Here is a 21,683-nt window from a genome sequence, read left to right on the forward strand (position 1 = left end):
ATGGCAGCTCTGGAAACCTGACGGTGTGGTGCTAGCCTGTTCTCTAGGGTCACGGAGTCAGAGTGGACTTAAAGGCAGTGAGCTGGGTGGCTTTCATGTTAACAACTCTCGGAGGGTAGGCGGGTCCGAGGAGCCCTGGTGGCGTGGTGGTTACGTGTCGGGCCTGCGAACAGCAAGGTCAGCAGGTCGAGAAAGACAAAGCTTTCTACTCCGGTTAGGAGGGACGGTCTCAGAAACTCATGGGGGCAGGTCTACCCGATGGCAGCGAGTGAGAAGGAGGGCCGATGACCGGGATAGGGTGCCCTACACTGCGATCCTCAAGGGAGTGATTTCCAGGTCTTTCTCCCGCAGGACCACCCGATGGGGCAGAACCACCACCACTCGGTCCCACTGGGGCTCCACTGACACAGGACAGGCGAGGGGATCGAGGCACAGGGAGGGAAAGTGGCGGAGCTGGCACCTGAGCCTTGGCTCCTTCCCATTCTACTTGCTGTCCTGGCACCTCAGCTGCTCCCTGACAGCTGCTCCCTTGGCTGCTCCATGGCACCACCACCCTGAGAATGGTGGGGCCTCTCCCACCAGCTCACCGATCCGTTTGGTGTCCCCGAAATCCTCCTCGGGCTCCAAGTACGGCTTCAACTCTTCTCCCTCATAGCCGATGTTGATCCACTTGTCTTCCATGATTTGCTGTGGGGCCGCGGACAGAGGAGGGGGAGGCGGGCAGGGGTCAGGAGGAAGAGGAGAAGCCCCCTTCCCCATGTCCTGAGACCTAACACCCCAGTCAAGGGCTGCCCGCAAGCTAGTGCCTCCCGGCGTCCCCTCCCCTCGAGCCTCCTGATGCCACCCCCTCTTCCGCATCATCTGGGCCCGGCACCCTGTAATCATACGAGGCGCTCATTAGCTAATTACTGGATGGCTGTGAGGGGTGGTGGTGGTGGCAGGATGGATCTCAGACAGGAGGGTGCTGAAGCGGGGAGGGCCAGACAGCTGGTGGGGGAGCCCGGCTCACCTCGAGAGTGCAGCGTTTGGCTGGGTTCAGCACCAAGAATCTCCGCAGGATGCTCTCACAGTCGGTGGACATGTAGAAAGGGACCCGGTACTTCCCTCTGAGGACACGCTCCCGCAGCTCCTGGGGGGGGGGGGGAGGAGTGTCACCCCAGGAGGGTCTGCCCTACCCCCACCGCCCCACAGCTTAACTCCCTACCCAGTATGCACATCTACCACATCCACACACCACACCCCACATCCACACGCACCACATATATACCACACACACACGGCCACACGCTATACATATCACATCCACACGTCCCATATATACCACACGCATCTATACATAACTACCACAGCCACACACCATATATATATATATATATATATATGCCACACACCCCCATACATAACACATAGAACACACACCTCCACGCCTACCATATCCACAAATCATATATACACTACACACACCATACACTATACACACCATATGTACACATACACATTCATACCTACTACATACGTCCCAGACACCTACACACACCACATATAAAACAAGAAAATAAACCCCCCACATGCTATCTACCACACACACCACATATACACACACACCACATAAACACACATTCCTCACAAACCACATACACATTACATATCACCTGCATGTTTACAGCCTTTATACTTCATTTACCACTACACACATACACCTAAACACCCCCCCATATGCCTTATGCCACCTATATGTCCCACACCACACCCACAAACCCACCAGTCACCTCACATACTCACCACCCACTCACCTGCTTCATGTGCCACACACACACACACACACACACATCACATAGTAGTACGCACATTCACACCAACACGCGTGCCATCTACAGAGATGAATATACTTCCCACATACTACACACACCACACAAACACACACGCTGCCCGCATGCATACCACGTAAAACCACACTCACTGCCTTCGAGTCACATAGAGCTGCCCTTATGGGCGCAGAAAGTCTCAGCCTTTCCCCAGGGCGCGGCGGGTGGGCTTGAACCACCGACCTTGTGGTGAGCAGCCTAATACGTGACTCACTACGCCCACACCCCTCTCACATGCCGCATATACCATGCACACACCACACACATCAGTACACACAGATCACATACATACGCCATACACCTATCTCTCACACACGTGCACATGCACCTACCTCACACACTATTCCCCCAACCCAAACCCTCTGCCATAGAATCGATGTGAACTTAACATTAATTCTACACAGGGCTTCCGAGACTATGAACCAGTCCAGGAGCAGACAGCCTCTTCTTTCTCCCTCGTTAAGGCTGGTGAGTTCAAACCACTGACTATGGCGTTACCACCCCAATGCCTACTACCCCGCTCCCTGCAAATATACACAAATACACACAGACCTCACATACCACCTATGTACACGCACACCATGTGTCACACACACACACACACACACACACACACACACACACACACACAACCTTTGCCCAACGCCTGTCAGAACCACCAGCAGCCCTGACCAGGTGGGCAGAGCCCTACCCCCCCTTCTTGATCTCAGTTCCCATCTGTAAAATGAGACCATAGCCCCCCCAAACTCTTTGGCCTTCAGCCCTAATTTCAGAAAACAAACAAACACTAAAACCATTACTCCGCACCAGCTTTGGTAGTTAAAAACATGTGCACTTCAATCCATTAAAAAACAAACCAACCTGTAACTCACTGCCTTTGCGTTGATTCCGACTCACAGTGGCCTATATAGGACAAGGGAGGACTGTCCCTGAGGGTTTCTGAGACTAACAGATCTAACAGGATTTTTTTGGAGACAGTAACTCTTTACGGGACTAGAAGGCCTCATCTTTCTCCCACCAGGCAGGTGGTGGTTTTGAACTGCTGCTCTTGAGGTGAGCAACCCAATGAATAACCACTACACCACCAGGGTTCTTGATTTAAAGTGTAGGCATCTGCTTTTGCAGCTCCCCCTGGATTGTTCCAGCACAGCTCTCCAGGGGCCAGTGTGGCCCACTTTGGAACACACTGGACTCGAAGCTCCGCCCTGTTTCCAGAGGCCTAGGATTCCCAGGCCTGATTGGCATGGGGTCACCAGGGGCCCGAACAAGCGATGGGAAAATAAAATATGCCCCGGACAGAACATGGGGCATGGCTGACCAGGAGGGGAGGGGGGCATGCATGCTGCCTACAGAACTGAGGGTGGCATAAAACGGGGGTGAGTGCTGGAGTGGAGCCCCCTGCCGAGGACTGGGCTGGGAGCTGTCTTGGGGGGCAGTCCTGGTCTGGGGATGTTGAAGCCCAGGGCTTGTGATTATTCAGATTGCTTGCAGGGGCCGACATGAGATCTGGGGCTTTTACACGACTGACAGCCGTGTCTCCACAAGGCTAGGGAGCAGAGTCATGGTACCCGGTCTCCTGCACATCCAGAGAGCGATGGGGCCTGGGTTCACACCCAGGGAGTCTGGCTGTGTAATTATGTCACTTTGTCACAGGATGGTGATGAGGCAATCAGGCCACCACACCCTGGCAGGGTGCCAGCCCCCAGCGACCGGCTTTCTGTCCACAGGCTGGTGGCAGGTGGATGCTCTCACCAGTCATGTCTTCCAGGTGGGAAAGCTGACGGTCAGAAAGGGCCGCCGGGTCCAAGGTCACACAGCAAGGACATGAACAGTGTCAGTGTCTGCCCCAAGCAAGGGCTGGCTGGGCTGGCTGGTAGAAGACTCAGACCTGGGGGCAAGGGGATGCTTGCCTAGCTATTTCAAAGCTCTCCTGCTTGGGGGTACAGGAAGACAGTTCCTTGAAAGGGGCTCCCCAGGGTGGCTGGTACTTTCTGAGGACCAGGGGCTGTGCTAAGTGAGCAGCTTGTACCCTGGAGGCAAGGGGTTCTTGAAAGGCTAATATCACGTGGGTCACTGACCAGAAGCGGGGAGCTTGAGGCTTGGAAGGGTAGAGGCCACCAAGAGGGGAGTCCTTTCTCTTCCTCACTCAGGCGTGCACCCCAGTAACCTCTCAATCCAAACTTTCCTGAACCCTGTTCTAAACTGCCGTGCTCTAGCCAGGGAGTCCACTCCTGCTGCCTAATTCCCGCCCTTTAAGCCCCCACCCCGGATGGATCTTGCAGGGACACCGGAAGGCCCACACTGAGCACCACGGTCCACAGCACTGTCCTCATGCTGCCGGCCAGTCAGTTCCCGACTCGCAGCGACCCACACAGCGTTCTCAAGGGCCAATTTTCCACCAGCCGATCACCAGGCCTTGCTTCCGCCGTGCCCCATGGTAGACCAAAGCTGCAGGCCTTCCGGTTGGCAGCTGAGCGCTTTCAACCGCGTGCACCTCCCACGGCCTCCTGCCCTCGACAGGCCTCCACGGTTCCTGCGTGCTGTGGCATGTGAGGGTGGGAGCCTGGCAACCGTCTGCCAAGCCTATGCCAGACCCAGGCACACCGCGGGCGGCCACTGCAATTCCCTGAGAAGGAGAATGGGAACCAAGCCACCTTTGGTGGCGCAGCGGGTTATGAGGTGAGTGGTTCGAAACCACCAGCCACTCCGTAGGGCAAAGGTGAGGCTTTCTACTCCCATAAAGAGTTAAGAGTCTCGGAAACCCACAGGGGCGGTTCAACCTTGTGTCTGTTCTCTGGGCTCGCTGTGAGCGGGCACGGACTCAATGGCAGTGAATTTTGCTTGCCGTAGAGTGCATGTCTCCCAGCAGGGCTCACCATACCCTTGGTGGCTGTGGGGACGGGGTTGTGACCCCTTACCTTGCCTTGTAACCTTAGGTCCACCCACCCTTCTGGCCCCCTTCTCCCCGAGAGTCAGGCCCCCGCGCCCAGCGCTGGCCCGCACCTTGAGGTTGTGCCCGTCGAAGGGCAGGGAGCCGCTGACGAGGGTGTACAGGATGACGCCCAGGCTCCAGATGTCCACCTCGGGTCCATCGTACTTCTTGCCCTGGAACAGCTCCGGGGCGGCGTACGGGGGGCTCCCGCAGAAAGTGTCCAGCTTGGAGCCCAGCGTGAACTCATTGCTGAAGCCGAAGTCGGCGATCTTGATGTTGGCCTCGGCGTCCAGCAAGAGGTTCTCGGCCTGGGGCGGGGAGAGGGGAGGTCAGAGGTTGAGGTACGTGGCCAGGGCCCCGGGGGAGACTTTACCTCTCTGTGCCAAAACGAAAACCAAATTCACTTTTCCATTTCATTCCCACTCCTAGGGTAGAATGGATCCTGTGAGTTTCCAAGACGGTAACTCTTTATAGGAGTGGAAAGCCTTGTCTTTCTCCCTGGATGCGGTTGGTGGTTTCTTATGGCTGACCTTGTGGTTAACAGCCTTAACCTGTAACCACTATGTCACCAGGGGCCCCCCAAACCGGTTACCGTCAAGCCAGTTCCGACTCCCATTGGCCACCATGAGCCAGAGTGGGGCGTTTGCCAGGCTGATCTTTCTCAAGTACGTGGACAGGCATGCACTTAAAACTTCCCGTTAGGAGCTGAACAAGTTAACTATTTATACCGCTCAGAAACTCACACGCTTGATTCATAACCGCACCCCCCCCCCAACCTGTGATTGATTCTGACTTCTCACGGGGACCCCGCCAGGACCACGTGAAAGGCTGTCCTTTCACAGCAGGTCCAAGGCTGTCAATCTCCATGGGGAACACAGGACCAGGTCTTTCTCCCAAAGAGAGGCTGGTGTGTTTGAACCGCCGACCTTTCAGGGAGCAGCTGAGAGTCACCGAACACAGACAATCTCCAAATCTCGACCTCAGAGGGTTGACTGCGGGTTCACTGAGGTTACTCCTGCAAGATGCCCAGAACACCCTGCACGCCAACCACAAACCACTAAGTCGGTTCCGGTTCTGGTTCTGCACGTAGTTCTGGGCAGCTCTGGCCTCTGAGTGGGTCTCCCTCTTTCCAAGCTTATTTCGACATCACCCCCAGTTCCTGTCCATGCTCCCCTCCTTACCCTACTACTTCATCTGCAAACCTGAATTTCACCGAGCAGACAGGCTCGGGGCAGGTAGGGCCTGCGGGCTAATCTCCCATCAGTCTTGGAAGCCCCAAGTCCAGGCCCAGCCTCAGGGCATCTACCTGGTGGCCCGGCTATTTCCTTCCACCCACTTCCAGGCCCGTCCACCAGGGTGCGCCCCGCTCCCAGCCTAATCCCCACTCTTGTTACACACTCAGTCTTGGTGGAGAAGTGATTACAAAGAGCAGGCATCTGAAATCACCCCTGATCCCAGGGAGGAAAGAAAATCTCAGAAACCATTATGAGACGGCATTGACTGGATGGCCGTGAGAGTTTGTTTTTTTTTAAATTTGAATTTTATTGTCCTATGCTCTAGCACATTCAGCAGGCGTGGCAGGTCAGTCGGTCAGACCGGTGCGCGTCAGCGCAGAAAGAGAGCGAGCAATTTAGACACTTCCAGAACAAGCTGACAGGGACATTTTAGACCTTTTGAATTAAATTGTTTTTTTTTTCCAAAGAACAGAGCTTGAGTTTTCCTTTTTTCAAAAAAACAAAAATTAAATATCCCCCTTTATATTTCACGTTCTTTCTCTGTTTTTGAATAGCCTTCTCAAAAGGGTTTAAAATAGATAATGAAAATTTGCCAGTTCAGCATTTTTCACACGTGCAATTTAGTGCTGGGTCAGGAAGCTCCTGCTTCTCGACATTTCTCCCAGGAGCTGACACACACAGCTGCTCAAGAAACGACAGTCCAATTTGATTCCGAACCAAACCCTGACCTCTCCTGAGAGGGACTTCTCTCCCCAAAGGGAAGGTTGTGGAGTGTGACCCTAGAGATACCAGGGACCCCAGCAGGTGGCCGGACTCCAGCCCACACTAGCTTCCAGGTAGTCTGTCCGATTATGGATTGATTTAGGTTCCCGGTAGCACCAAGGGGAAGCACTCGGCTGCTGACCGGAGATCAGCAGTTCGAAACCCCCAGCAGCTCTGCAGGAGAAAGACACAGCGCTCGGGTCCCTCAGAGAGGGGCAGCCGTGGAAACCCTGCCGGGCAGCTTCTACCCTGCCCTCCGGGGTCGTGATGGGTGGGGACCAACTCCATGGCCAGAGGGTATAGTTTGGTTTTGAGACAGGTGGGGATAATTCCATTTGGGAATAGGGCCCAAACGAAGCCCTGTTAGCATTCCGTGTATTAAACCAAGCACTTTTTATTTGTTTGTTTTTTAAAGCCACGCATTTTGGATCGATAAAAAGAACTGATTAAAAAAATTAAAAAAAAAAAAAGAACAGATTAGGCTCAGAGAAGGAATTAAGAGATGGAGGAAGATAGATGTCTCAAGAGAAGAAACCGGGTCCTCCCCACCCCAACCCCCATCCCCCCAGAGAGAGCCGCTGCTGTCCTGAATTCAGACGTAATCAATCCTCCTACACTGTGAGAAAATACCTTTCTGTTCACTAATGCCCCCCCCCCCCGTGGTATTTGTCACGGCAGAGCTAGAGAACTCAGACACCCCTCAGCAGTCCTTCCTAAGTTCTAAGATCCCAGTGATTCCAACACTCTGAAGGTGGTGGGACCCTGGAGCGCTACAATCTCAATGCTGCAGGAATCCAGAAGGTTCTACAGCCTGAGTGACACCCAGGCCCCGGAGGCTCTGGGAGCAGAGAGAGCATTTGGTTCACATCCAACGCCCTTGTCCCATGCCCACGTAACAACGTTCCGGGCTGTTCCAGGGCACGGAGTCTCTCCCCCTCTGCTCACGTGCCCTGTCCCCACACCCTCCCCACGGCCCTATCTGTGGCCTTGCTTTCCCCACAAAAGCTTGGGAAAGCCCAGGGATGTTAGGTGCTAAGGGAGGGGCAGAGGGGGGCTGTGGGGGAGCAGAGGGTTCTAGAGATCACACAGGGCAGGGGAAGCTTACCTTCAGGTCCCTGTGTACAATGTTTTTCTGGTGACAATAGTGCACGGCAGAGACAATCTGGGGGTGGGGGTCAGGGGGGAAAAGCAGGCGGGTTACTTGTGGCCCCGAGTCTCTCAGCCTCTCTTAGAGATTCACTCACAACCCAACCCCCAAAGCCCAGGCTCCCCTTTAGACCCCCCTCCCCACCTGCTGGCTCAACTCAGGCACTGCCAAGAGTGGATAGCCTCTCCAGAACCTCTCACCACATCTCCCCAACACACAACACCCACAGTCAGATCTCTCACCTGCCTGCCTTTACCACCTTGGTCCCTCCCACCTGCCCTTACCACACATCTGGGCCCCCTCCCACCTGTCCTTACCACACCTGGGCCCCCTCCTACCTGCCCTTACCGCACACCTGGCCTCCTCCCACCTGACTGCCCTCACTACACACCTGTGCCCCCTTCCATCTGATTGTTCTTATCACACACCTGGACCCCCTCCCACCTGCCCTTACCACACACCTAGATCCCCTCCCACCTGCCCTTACCACACACCTAGATCCCCTTCCACCTGCCCTTCCACAGACCTGGACCCCCTTCCACCTGCCCTTACTATACACCTGGACCCCCTCCCACCTGCCCTTACCACATACTTGGACACACCCCCCTCCCACCTGACTACCTTTACCACACCACCTGGACCCCCTCCCATCTGACTACCCTTACCATACGCCTGGGCCCTTTATCATTTGCCTGCTACCTTACCACACGCTTTGAGTTCCCTCCTGCCTACCTACCACCTTACCACACACCTGGGCCTGTTCCCACCTGCCTGACCATTTACCACACACCTGGGTACCTTGAGGCCTTTCAAACTCATCAACCTGCCTAACCCCACCTGGGCTACCTCCTACACACCTGGGCACTTTTGTGTCCCCTCACTCACCCACTTGGGCTACGTCCCTCTGGTCCATATATCAATACCCCCTCACACTCACCCACCTAGACACCTACACCCAGACTTCCTGTATAACTACACCCGGACTCCCTGTACACGTCTGGATACCCACAGGCATTTTTACTCACCTACCTGGCTGCCCGACCACACCCGGTGCACCCTCATCCTCTCACCACCTCTGGCCCACACACTTGTCCAGACTCTCTCTCTTGTCTACCAACCTACACACCCACAGCTGGATACCCACCCCTTTATCCATGGACACTCAGGTATCGGCATGCTTTCTTACACTCACCTTTGCCTCCCTGCACCTGGGGCCCTCCCACCCAAAGGCCGGGCTGCCACACACCTTGCGCCCCAGGCTCCTCCCTCTTCCCCTCACACACTAGTACACCTGGGTACCCACGCACCCGTGGGTCCCCTCAACCATACTTCCTCACACCTGGGTACACTTCCCAACCAGCCGCCGGGCACCTGTGTGTGCACAGACCCCCTAATCGTGCACCCGCCCTCACCCAAGGTACACCTAAGCCCACCCAGGTCACGGGCAGCTCAGATCCACACTGACGCCTGAGCAACCCTCCTGCCCCACCCCACCCGCAGGGCCCTGAGGTGGTTACCAGCCCCGCCCATGACCCTGACCTGTCGAAACTTGGCCCGAGCCTCCTTCTCCTTCATGCGGCCATGGGACACGAGGTAGTCAAACACTTCGCCTGCAGGACAGAGGCCCAGTGGGTCAGGGCCTGCCCGGCCCTGCACAGGGGGCTGGGTGGGGAGGGGCAGGACCTCGGGGATGGTGGGTGGGGGGGGCTCACCGGCACTTGCATATTCCATCACCAGGTACAGCGTCTTCTCGGTCTCAATCACCTCAAAGAGCTTTACTGCAATCAGTGGGCTGGGGGTTAAGTGGGGAGAGCTCGCCACCCTCTGCCCGCCGTCTGAGCGCCGCACCTCCCGCCCTCAAGAACCTTCAACGGCTCCTGGCGGGTGGCCAGCTTTTCCAAAAGCCTCCCTTTGCTACATTCTTTCACTACAATGCCAGCCCTGGCAGGTCCGTTAGCTGTGCCTGAGGCTCCCAGCACCTAGTCTCCACTCTCTGAATACTTACTGAGCAAGCCAATGAAGAAGGAACCCTGGTGGCACGCTGGGTTAAGCGTGGGGCTGCGAACCACCAGGCTAGTGGTTCAAACCTATCGGCTGCTCCACTGGAGAAAGATGAGGTAGCTTCTTCCCAGCAAGATGTACAGCCTTGGACACCCCTAGGGCGCAGTTCTGCTCTGTCCTATAGGGTCACTAGGAGCCAGAGTCTGATAGCATAGTGCTGTGGGATGCAAGGTCTACTCTGAGCCTTACCACGACCTTGAAGTAAGCTTTTATCTCCAGAGAGGCTCAGTGACTTCCCCAAGGTCACACAGCCAGTGAACGCAGGCATCATTCTGAGAAACCAGGGCCTCCCTTTATAAGCACCAGGGCTGTAGCTGCCCTGGACACTCCTTTCTCTGAGAACTCAGCTGCTGGTCTACCTTTGTGGTCACCCCGATCCCCTCCTCACCGATGTTGGGGTGGTTTAAGCCCTTCATGATTCGGACTTCTCGGAACAGCTGCGTGTGGCCGGAACAACGGGAGACAAAGGGAAAAAGGGTGAGGGGGGGCAGTTTTTTTGGGGGGTGGGGGGGACCCTCAGTCCTCCTACTCACACCCCTAGGCACAGAGATACACACCTGGGCCTCTCCCACCTTCTTACATACATACACCCATATACCTTTCTACCCACCCACCTGGGCCCTCTCCCTCCTGCCTGCCTTCTTATCTACACACCTGGGCCTGATTCAGGAGGGCAGGGGGGGGGTTGGGCAGGTCCCCCTCCCCTCCTCTCCCTGGGCCTCACCTTCTGCAGGCTGCTGGGGTTCAGTTGGGTTTTGTCGATGATCTTGATGGCAACCTGGAAGCGGAGAGAGGGCCAAGCAGCTCAGACAACCGGGGGATGCCCATCCATTGTTCCCCCCCCACCACTCTCTCTCTCATCAGAACTGTAGAGATGGGCGGGGATGAGGTTCCCCGCCTCTGAAGCTGTTCCCCAATGTTTCTACATGCTGTCCTTTGCCTCTCCTGCTGTTTCCTGCCATGTCCCATGTGGCTTCCTGCCTCTGCGGCTGCTCCCTATTGCTCTACCTCAGTGATTCTTAACCTTCCTCATGCCTCGACCCTTTCATACAGTTCCTCATGTGGTGGTGACACCCGTCCCCCCATCAAATTAGTTTCGTTGCTGCTTCATCACTGTCACTTTGATACTGTGATGAATCGGGTGCTCCTGGTGTAAAGGTTGTTTGACACCCCCCATAGGGGTCGCAACCCACAGGTTGAGAACCACTGTTCTACATGCTGTTCCCTGCTGCTGTCCACACTGTTCCCTGTCTCTACAGCTGCCTGCCCTTCTGCAGGGAAACAGCCCCTCTCCCACAGTAGGGTCTGCCGTGCACCTCAGATCACCCATCTTATCTGTTCTTTGTGCTCAAACGGCCACTGCCCTCAAGTCACATGGGATTCGCAGCCATCCTATGGGACAGGATCGAGCTGCCCCTGTGGGTTTCCGAGGATGTCAGACTGGCTCATCTTTCTCCCTCGGAGCAGCTGGGGGTTTCGAACTGCTGGCCCTGCGGTTAGCAGCCCAATACATAATGCACTAAGGCAGTGGGGCGCCGTCAAAAGAAGCTCCCACAGCCACCCCATTTAGAATCCTTCCCCCCCTGGGGTACAGGATTCTCTGAACAGCCGGATCCGCTCAGAAACCCCTAGAAGCATGCACAAAACCCCACATATGGGAAGCAGCATGTTCTGTGTGTGTGTGTGTGTGGGGGGGAGCGGGGTCCCTTCACGCTTTCTGCACAGTCTCACGAACGGGTTTTTAACTTTGTCACGCGCATCTCATGCCAGTATCGAGACGATCAGATGGCTCCTCTCCGCGAATCTGCGAACGTGGTAAAGCGCCTGGATAAATTGGCAGCCGGGAGGGTACTGTGCATTCCTGGGAGAAGCCCAGCTCCGGCCCCACGCGGCTCTCTCCTACTGAAGCCTGGCCATTGTGTTCCTGCCTCTTTTCGTTCGGGAGTAAGATGGGGGCCTATCTAATCTTATCCCGGAGCCTCTGGTCAACCGGCCACGTCAGAGGTGTGGGGCTGCCGAGCCTCCTCCTTAAGGGACTGGGGAAGAGTTAGTGTTGGGTCTGAAGGCTTGGTAGGAATTAACTGTGAAACCGCCGGGGCCCGGTGTCTTTTGTGTGTAAGGGTGGAGGACGGTATGGGAGCAAGGGAGAGCCCATTTATAAGCACAGTTAGTGAATTAGCTAATTAGATAAATGGACAGGACAAGTTGTTTGGGTCTCTTGCTCTGACACTGCGGGAGGAAGGATGCCGCTGCCCACCATCTTTGGGTCACCTGAAGTGTGAGGTAAGAGACATCACCTCTAGGGACAAGATCTGCTTGGGCCCGTTTGGTAAGGAGGCCCACACCGGAAGGGGAGGCTGGGGCAGTCAGGGTGTATCTGAGAACAACAGGACCAAGAAATAGCTCACCACCACCCGGCTGATTTCAATTTCTAGTGACCCTACAGGACCGAGCAGGACTACCCCGGTGGCCGTCCAAGGCTCAAAAGCTTTACGGGACAGAAAGCCTCATCTTTCTCCCTCGGAGCGGCTGGTGGGCTCGAACCGCTGACCGGGTGGTTCACAGCCCAATGCATAACCCACTACACCTTGCAATGGAGACATCAATGCTGGTAAAGCCGGTGTGTTCTCACCACCATAGCGCCAAACAGCCGATGGGACAGAGGGGGCTCTTGGTAACACAGGGAGGTGGCGCACCCACGTGAATTCTTAGAAACAGAGCACATGGCTCTGCAGAACTTTCCAAACACACTGGGGTGTGGCTGCAGTGGGTTCCCTTCTCCCATGAGGGTTGCGAGGTCCCTGAGGTCCCCCAGCGGAAGTCCGGACACCAAGGAATGATTGACCCAGGGCCAGCCCCACTCACCTCCCGGCCGGTGAGAATGTGTCTCGCCAGCTTGACTTTGGCGAAGTTGCCCTTCCCGATGGTCCTCAGCAAGCGGTAGTTGCCCACGTGAGGCTGCTCCTCCGGGCAGGAGGCGATGGAGTTACGGCAGCGGGCACCCAGGGAGCGGCTGGACCAGGACGGCCCTTTGTCTGAGGAGCGGCCACTGCCCAAGGTGCCATGCTGCGGGGAGTGGGGAGACCACATGTGAGCCGGGCTGGCTGGGCAGCCGGCTCCAGTCCTGGGTGCTGGCTCACCAGGGCACGGAGAACCACAAGGGCAGGCCCGAATCGCCGCACACGGAGCCTCCCGAGCAGAAATATCGGGGCCCCGATGCCGCAGCTGCTCAGCCCTCGCTCAGCCAGCTTGCTCCCAACACCCTGCTCTCCACACCAGTCCCTCCATCCACTCCACCGCGCTCTCCCAGGGGACGCAGCTCTCCCCGAGGGGCCTCAATCGGGACTCAACTCACTGCCTGTCCCCACACTCCATCCCCACCATGTGTCCCCAACATGCCATGCCAGCCACCACCTGTCCCTACACTCCATCCCCACCACGTGTCCCCAACACGCCATGCCAGCCACTGCCTGTCCCCACTCCATCCCCACCACATGTCACCAACACTCCATCCCAGCTACCGCCTGTCCCAACACTCCATTCCAGCCACTGCCTGTCGCCAACACTCCATCCCAGCCACCACCTGTCCTTACACTCGATCCTAACTACCGCCTGTCCTCACACTTGGTGCCAACTACCGCCTGTCCCCAACATTCCATCCCAACTACCATCTGTCCCCACACTCGATCCCAGCCACCGCCTGTCCCCATACTCCATTCCAGCCACCACCTGTCCTCACACTCGATCCCAACTACCACCTGTCCCCACACTCCACCTCAAGCACCGCCTGTCCCCAACACTCCATCCCAGTCACCACCTGTCCTCACACTCAATCCTAACTACTTGTCCTCACACTTGGTGCCAACTACCGCCTGTCCCCACACTCAGTGCCAACTACTGCCTGTCCCAATACTCCATCCCAGCCACCACCTGTCTTCACATACCATCCCAGCCACTGCCTGTCCCCACACTCCTTACCAGCCACCGCCTTGTCCTCACACACCATCCCAGCCACCACCTATTCCCCACACCCCATCACCTCTGCCGACCTTCTAGCCATGACTGGCCCCTTTCCAGTCCCCAGATCCTAATCCACACCAGGTGTCAACATCTTGTTCTCAGTGCACACCCCACTGTAACATCGTCACTGAGTCTTCTCCAACCCTCACCATTGTCCCGAGCCTCTCTCACTGGTGCTCCTTCCATGACAAGTACGGAGACCTCCCTGCCCCGCCCCCTCCCCCCTCCTCCAGAAACACTGTTGCCTGACCCGCCAGGTCCTATCTGTCCCTGACATCCTGTCCCTCCAGGGCCCCTCTCCCCCGAAGGTCACCTGCCTGCTTTGTCTTCACTGTGCCTCCTTTCAGCACTGGGGCCCAGGGTGCAGAATGCTGAGGGAGCTGGTGGCCCCACCCAGGACTGTGCTGCCCCTGTGCCCCTCCCACAGAACGGGGGACAGAGGGAGCGGAGGAGTGGAGGTGGCCTGCCTGCCCCCTGCCTGCTCACAACTAAGAGACATACACCACGTGTCAAGGTTTACAACCCTCCCCACGGTTTACAATCTTCCTGGGGTTTTTACAGGTAAGGAAACACACCCACAGAGGTGAAGCCACTGGTCCAAGGTCCCACAGGCTGGGCAGGGGGGAATGGGGCTCTGAACCCTGACAGTTCACTGCAGGAGGTGGGGGTGGAGGGAGTTGATGTTCTTCACCCCCCACCCCCACCAACCCCTGTGAGCACCACGGTCCTTACTGAGCAGTATGTGCTATGGGCCAGGTTATGAGAATCCATAACCCATGCACTCAGATCTCCCTGCAGCCTATACTCTGGATCCAAAGACCGAGGCTCAGGCAGAGAAGCCGAGTCAAGGTCACCGTTCAGTCCCACGGGGTAGGGGCATGGCAACCTCTGGGGCCAGGTGCCATCAACCACCCAGAGCTGAGGCCCAGCGCTGCATCCCCTGTTCGCTGGGCCCCTGCCTCTGCTGTGGGTCTGATGACTGCCCACCCTCCTGGGGCGGGGGACCCCAGGCTTGGCCAAGGTCACGGGGCAGGTAGAGCAGTGTAGGGATTCGAACCCAGGCCGGCAGGCTCCCCTGAGTGGCGAGCTCTCTACTCTTCAGGCCCCAGGTGGCTGGAGGCCCCAGGCCCCCTCCCAAGGGAGGCTGGGAAGGGGAGGAGATTCTAGTCCTGATAAAGGCTCCCATCTCAGCTGAGATAAGAAGTTGGGGGAAAAAAAATCACCATCAGGGGGCACCAAGGAGACCTACCTGGGGGTGACCTGGCACCCCACTGCCAGCAGCATGGGGTTGAGGGACCCCTGACGGGGGCAGCTGGGGTGGAGTGGGGGTGAGGAAGCCCCCAGGAGCCGGGGGTGGGAGCTAAAATTGGCCGCCACCACCAGCTGGCCCAGTTCCCTCCTGCCCGGCTGGCGCCCCAACACCACTGAGCCTGTTGCTAGGGAGCCTCTGGAGAAGGGGATGCTGGGAGGTGGGGGCCCAGGAACCCTGGAGCAGGGCAGGGGAGTGTGACACCCTGGGCCCCCACCTCTGCCGTGACTGTTGACATGGTAACCAGGTAGCAGGGCAAAGAAGACCTCAGATTCTGAAGCCGCTGCTGCCTCTACACCTCCAAGGTGGAGAAGCAGGTCTTCCGACAAGACTGGGAGCGGAAAGGGTCGTCCTCAAAGCCCTACTCTGTACAGAAGTAGGAGAAACAGCACCCATTTCACAGGTGGAGAAGGCGAGGCTCAGAGAAGTGAGGTCACAGGGCTGGCGAGGAAGGAGCAGAAACCAGCCATGAAGCCGCAGCCCATCTCAATAATTACAGCAACAATAACGCCAACTGAAGCCACCTCCCACCCTCGCTCTCAGGATCCTGGCTCTGCACAACCTCCCCAGCCCAAGGATAGCATCGGCCCCATTCCAGAGATAAGGCAACTGAGGCTCCCAGGTGGCTGCAGAGCACGCCCTGGGCAGGCGGGGGGAATCCAGGACCGCCTGACTCATCTCAGGGAACGCTTCCTAGACTTCAGGCTTAACCTCCCTCCTCCCAGCGTGGTTGGGGAGCCCCAGGATCACGCCCATTTCCAGAGTGGGGAAAAGGAGGCTCTGGAAGGGGGAAAGCCAGGGGCCTGAAGACATACATACTCACAGCAAGTCACTGGCTAAGTCAGGACTTGAACCCAGGACTGAGGACTAGGGGAGGGGAGGGGCCGGTGGTGATGGGGGGGGTGTCTTGGAGGATAAAGAAAGGACAACACTGAATGTCGCTGGTCGACTGACTACCTGGGGTGAGGGCTCTACAGAAGGCCAGGGGTGCAGGGAAAATACTCTGGCCAGGAAGGGGACTGGCATGGGTTGGTGGGAGAGTCTTTAGAAAGGCTGGGAATGGCCAGCGATATGGGGGGAGGAGAAGGAGCAGGGGCTCTTCTGGGCTGTGGTATGGGGGCTTGGGCATTGGGGGAAAGGTATGTGGCTGAGCCTGGCGGGAAGAGCACCACCATGGGGTTGGGGACACCTGGACCCCAGGATCTTTGGGAAACACCTAGAAAGAAGGAACAGGGTGTGGTGGGGATGCCTGGGGGGACCATCTTGGGAACCTGGAGGTCTGGGGCCTGGGGTTCAGGGGAAGCAGTTTCCAATGGCCAGGGGCATCCCAGGGGAGGCAAGGCTGAGCCTGTGTATGTGTATGTGGGAGATTGTCGAGTCTTAGGCGTTTGGGGGGGAAGTGGGCTTAACCCAGGAGGCTTCCTGAAGGAGCCTGAGGCCAGGCCTTGTGGGCTGAGGGGGGCTTCTCTGAGAGGCTGGGTTCCTGGCATGGATGGTGGAGGCCTTGAGGGAGGATATGGGGTGGGGGCCCTCGGGAGGTTCAAGGGAGAGGTTGGGGGCACCCATGAGAAAGGGGTCTGGGCAGGTGTGGGCAGGGGCTTGCCAGAAACTATGGAGTCGCTGGAGGGAGGCTGCGGCCTTGGAGGTGCCAGACAAGGGCCTAGAAACGGGAGACAGAACCAAGGGCTTGGAAGTTGGGGGGGAGGTTTGAAGGTTCCTGAAACAGGAAGAAGCCAGAGAAGGTTCGCACCTCTGTAAGAGTAGCTAAGGTTTCAGGGGATCCGGGGTCAGCACTGCTGGGAAGATGGGGACCAGGCCTAGTAGAGAGACCTTGAAAAAGCCAAAGCAGGCCCTGCGCCCAGGAAGGTGCGGAGGGGAGGTGGGACCGTTTCCTGTGCGGCGCTGTTTAAAGGGGCCGGCAGCCCGGCGGGCCGGAATGGTAAGGGTTGGGGGGTGGGGGCTTCTGTGCAGCAGGGCTCCCCCACCCAGATGGGGAAGGACGGAGCCGGGCAGAGGGCTGGGCTGGGCCTTCCTGGGCGCTGGCCAGGGCTCGGCCTTGGGGGTCAGGGGCCCTGCAAACCCCGGAGGAGCGAGCGAGCTGTCTCCTGCAGCTGGCTGGAGGGGAAGGGGCTTGGGCACGCCGGATAAGGGAGGGGCTCCTGGCAGGCAGGGGAGGGGGCTTCCTGTAGGGAAGAGACCCGAGCGGAAGCTGCCAGCAGAGGGACAGAGGGGGTCTCGGGAGAGGGGCGCCCCCAGGGGTCGGGCTGGGCTGGGCAGGTGGGGAGGGCCGAGAGGCCTGGCTGTACGGGAGGGGGCGAGAGGGGCAGGGCTCGGGCAATGAGGGCAGGGGCTCGCGGGGCTCCGGGCTCGGCGGCTGGACCGGGCCGGGGCTCCCCGAGGGGCCGGGCCCCACTCACCGCGTCCGAGTTCCGATCGTTGCCCGGGGCCAGCGCTGTCCGCGAAGACATCTTCTCTGAGTCCCGGGGGGCTGGGGCGGCCGGGTGGGGGGGGCGGGGGTCCAGGGGTCCCCTCTTTTCCCCTCCCCCCCCGCCGGCCTGGGGGCGCGAGCTCTAAAGCTGGGCGCTGGGGACGCCCGGGTCCGCACCGCGGGAGAGGGGGCAGGGCGGGGGGAGGGAAAGGGACGCCGAGGGTCCTAGTGGCCCCGCGCAGCGGGGGCCCTGGGTGCCATGGGGGGCCGCGGGCAGGCGGGCGGGGGCCGGGGAGGGGGCGCGGAGCCGGCCGGGGCGGCGGTGGAGGGAGGTGGTGGAGGGGTCGAGGAGGAAGGGACGTCAGGGGGGAGGGGCTGAGGGGGCGGGGCCGCGGAGACCCCGCCCTCCGCCGCCGGCCCTTAAAGGCGCAGGCCCCGCCGGCCGGGGGCTCCGGGGGCGGAGGCAGGTCTGGGCGCGCGGCTGGGGAGCAAGTTGTCACAGGAGCTGAAGACTCACCGGGGAAAAGCGAGCGGGAGGCGGGAGCGGCAGAGACGCAGCGAGACGGAGAGACGCAAAGCGAGCGAGGCCGGCGGGGAGGCGCAAAGGGATGGAGTTTGCGGGGTGGGGATGGGGGTGGGGGGGATACAGGTCGGAGGCGCGCACACACAAAGAGACTTTGGAGAAGAGAGGCCGAGAAGTCCTCAGCTACGAAGCCGACGAGAGAGAGAGAGAGAGAGAGAGAGAGAGAGAGAGAGAGAGAGAGAGAGAGAGAGAGAGAGAGACAGAGAGAGACAGAGAGACAGACAGAGAGAGAGAGAGAGAGAGAGAGAGAGAGAGAGAGAGAGAGAGAGAGAGAGAGAGAGAGAGAGAGAGAGAGAGAGAGACACACACAGAAAGTGTGAGACACTGCGAGAGACACAGACAGCGAGAGACCGACAGAAAGGGCGAGGCGGAGGCGCAGAGGCAGGGACGCGCCTTCCCCCGCCCCCTCCCCCACCCCTCCCCCCAGCTGCGGGGTCCTGGACGCTCTGGCTCGGGGACAGAGTGTTGGGGTGGGGAAGGGGGGGCGGCGTTGAGGATGGTGAGCTGGGCGGGGCACTGCAGAGGCCCCGTGCGCCGCTCCCGCAGTACCTCTGTTGGCCTTTAGGGGGCCCGTACCTGTTCGTACTTCCTCTTCTGCACCCCAGCTGTGTGCACCCCAGCCTGCTCTTCTGCACTCCAGCACCTACGCCAGCCCTCTCCAGGTCTTGGTTCCCTTCTGTGAATAGAGGAGGCGGCTCTGAATCGCAGAAGCCGGGATTCCGTGGTGTTATTCGACCTTGGGGCGCTTCTCCTGTCGGGCAGTGCCCGAGCCTCAAAGGCTTCTTGGAGGTCAATCTGGGCCACTGCCCTCAAGGCCACAAATGGGGTGAAAGCGAAGCCGAAAGTCTGTGCAGACAGAGGCCACGAGCCTCCTAGCCCTGGGGTGTAACCCAGGCCCCATTCCAATCCGCCATCTTCCACTCCGCCACCACTCTGGACCTCAGTTTTCACTCCTTAAAAATGGGTGTGGTAATACCAGCCTAGCGTTCGCTCCTGAGAGTCAATGGTTTGACATCTCAGACACTTGGAAGCTGATTTTTCAACAGGAACTGTTCCAAAGCCAAACTCGCTGCTGCCCTCCAGTTGATGCTGACTGAGTGACCCCTGATAATACCCTGATAGAACTGTCCTTGTGAGTTTCCCAGAAAACGCCCTCTCTCTCCCATCAAGCGGCTGGGGGTTTCAAACTGGCTGGTTTGGTGGTTGGCAGTCCAAAGCGGCATTCATAAAACATTAAATGGTGTCAGCTCACCCCGAAAAGAAATCAATCATAGTTCACACAAAGCCAATTCCTTGGCCCGTTACAGGACAGTGTCAGAAACCTTAGGGATACCTTGATGGTGGAGGTGGTCTTTACGAACGCAGATCACCAGCCTTTTCTTCCGCAGACTGTTGGGGGAATCCGAGCCGACCGTTGGGTGAATCCGAACAGCCAATCTTTTAGGGAAACCCTTGGTAGCCTATTTTAAAATAAAAGTCATACATGCTCATGAAGGTTGTATTTTTTCCAACAATTATTCACTCTCAAAGTTATTTCCCTCAGTTGTACAAGAAGCTTGAAAAGGTTCGTAGGAAAATTCCACCATCTTTTCATTCCATTTTTCCATGCACTTTCTGAAGCCCTGTGCCGATAGCATGGCGGTGTTGGTAGGAGTCGTGGAATCTATTTCAACAAATAGCGGCCCCGTGTGTGACAGAATAGAACTACCTCTGTGGGTTTCTGAGGCTGTCAATCGTTAAAAGTTTTTTTAAAAACAGTTTATTGGCACTTCATCCACATACCATACAAGGTTGTCGTCCATCTTTATGGCAGTCAGCATCATCTTTTCAACCACAGAGCACCTTGTGGGTTTGAACCACTGACCTTGTGGTTAGCAGCTGAACATATAACCCAGTACACTACCAGGGCCCCTTGAATGGCCCCATAGTGTTGCATAGTCAGTCTCTTAGGAGAGCAGGCGGTCTTTGAGCTCAGAGTGCCTGGGTGGCTTCAAACTGCATGCCTTTCGGTTTGGAGCCAAGCGCTTAAGAGTTGGGCCACCATGGCTCCTTCCTAACAATGCTCTCAGTTACCTGTCACCTTAGCAATGGTTGCCGGAATATTTACACCATTTGCAAAAATAAGGACCTGAGTGACCTGACCCGAGGGCTTCTGAGGCTGTAGATCCTCAGAGGGGAGTGGACAGTCACCTCTCTCTCCCTCCAAGATGCTGGTGGATTTGAACCTGGGCAATCCACTGGCTCCACTGCCCACCTCACCCCACTGCCATCCAGGGATTACCAGTACCAAACTGTTTACCAATGAGAAACTGAGGCCCAAAGAAGAAAAGTCGGACCCAAAGTCACGCAACAGGTGAATGGCAGAGTTGGAATTTAAACCCGAGACTCCCCAAACTCCAGCACCTGGATTCTTGATCACTGTGATTTCCCATCCCCCAACCATATTTCCAACCTCACTGCCATTCAGTCTGTTGTGACCCTGTAGCGCTGGGTGCAACAGCTCCTGTGGGTTTCCGAGGCTGTAAATCTTTCTGGGGGAAAGACAGCCTCATCTGTCTCCAGAGGGGGAACTGGGGGATTTGAACTGCTGACTTTGAGGTTAAGTGGCACAACTTGTAACCCATTGTTCCGCCAGGGCACTTTCTGCTAATTTCAGTTATCGTCAAATGTATACGAGAACATGTAAGTGGAGTGCTTCGCATTGGGCTAGGTGGGAACTTCATAACTGCGTGACATTATTATGATTACTATTACTGGGGGGCGAGGAAAGGGAGGGGGAGGCTGGAACATAAAACAATTGTGAGAATGGCCCAGGATGGGGCGGTGTTTCCTTCTTGTTACACAGCGATCGCTAGGAGTCGGAACTGACTAGATGGTACCTAATAATAACCACAGGAGTCCCAGAAATAGGAAGTTTGGGATGATATTCTGGAAGCATTGTGATCCCAAGGACTATGGAAAAACGGTATGGAAATACCCATTCTTAGCCTTGGCACTGGAGCTGCAGTTCTGGCGATGACCACGAGGGGGAAGACGATCACTTCCTCACCCAGCCCTCTTTGCCTATCCCTGGTGGCGGCCCTTCCCCGCATTTCTCAGATGCTGGGGCTGAAGCTGAAAACGGGGGGCGGGGGTGTGGCAGGGAGGGTGAGGGCTCAACAGGAAAGAACCTTGAAAGCATTATGTTTGGAGCAGCCAGGCAGCCACAAAAAAGCCGCTTACTGTCTGACTCCATTCTTCTGAGATTCTGGTGACGTGTATGGAAACAGAAAGTAGATTCGGGGCCAGGGGGAGGTTTTCGGGGAGAGGGGAATGTGGTGTGACTGCTAAAGCGTGACTTT

General features: G+C 57.4%; 1 protein-coding gene across 3 annotated transcripts in view; it reads right to left on the reverse strand.

Moving 5' to 3' along the window:
• MARK4 (microtubule affinity regulating kinase 4) overlaps window positions 1–18,441 on the reverse strand; it is a 28,722-nt gene extending 10,281 nt beyond the window's left edge. The window contains exons 1-11 of one of the 3 annotated variants that reach the window (XM_075536392.1): window positions 17,749–18,441; window positions 15,549–15,772; window positions 12,868–13,068; window positions 10,727–10,780; window positions 10,391–10,439; window positions 9,654–9,719; window positions 9,481–9,551; window positions 7,900–7,956; window positions 4,869–5,105; window positions 1,010–1,129; window positions 588–687 (exon numbers count right to left, since the gene is read on the reverse strand). In XM_075536392.1, coding sequence (XP_075392507.1) covers window positions 588–687; window positions 1,010–1,129; window positions 4,869–5,105; window positions 7,900–7,956; window positions 9,481–9,551; window positions 9,654–9,719; window positions 10,391–10,439; window positions 10,727–10,780; window positions 12,868–13,068; window positions 15,549–15,569 — 976 coding nt within the window. In that variant the 5' untranslated portion in view covers window positions 15,570–15,772; window positions 17,749–18,441. The remainder of the gene's footprint in view (window positions 1–587; window positions 688–1,009; window positions 1,130–4,868; window positions 5,106–7,899; window positions 7,957–9,480; window positions 9,552–9,653; window positions 9,720–10,390; window positions 10,440–10,726; window positions 10,781–12,867; window positions 13,069–15,548; window positions 15,773–17,748) is intronic. The other 2 variants (XM_075536391.1, XM_075536393.1) reach the window with 2 other exon arrangements.
• Window positions 18,442–21,683: the final 3,242 nt, after the last annotated feature.

This window comes from Tenrec ecaudatus, chromosome 18 (assembly GCF_050624435.1).
Source record: "Tenrec ecaudatus isolate mTenEca1 chromosome 18, mTenEca1.hap1, whole genome shotgun sequence".
Lineage (NCBI taxonomy): Eukaryota > Metazoa > Chordata > Mammalia > Afrosoricida > Tenrecidae > Tenrec > Tenrec ecaudatus.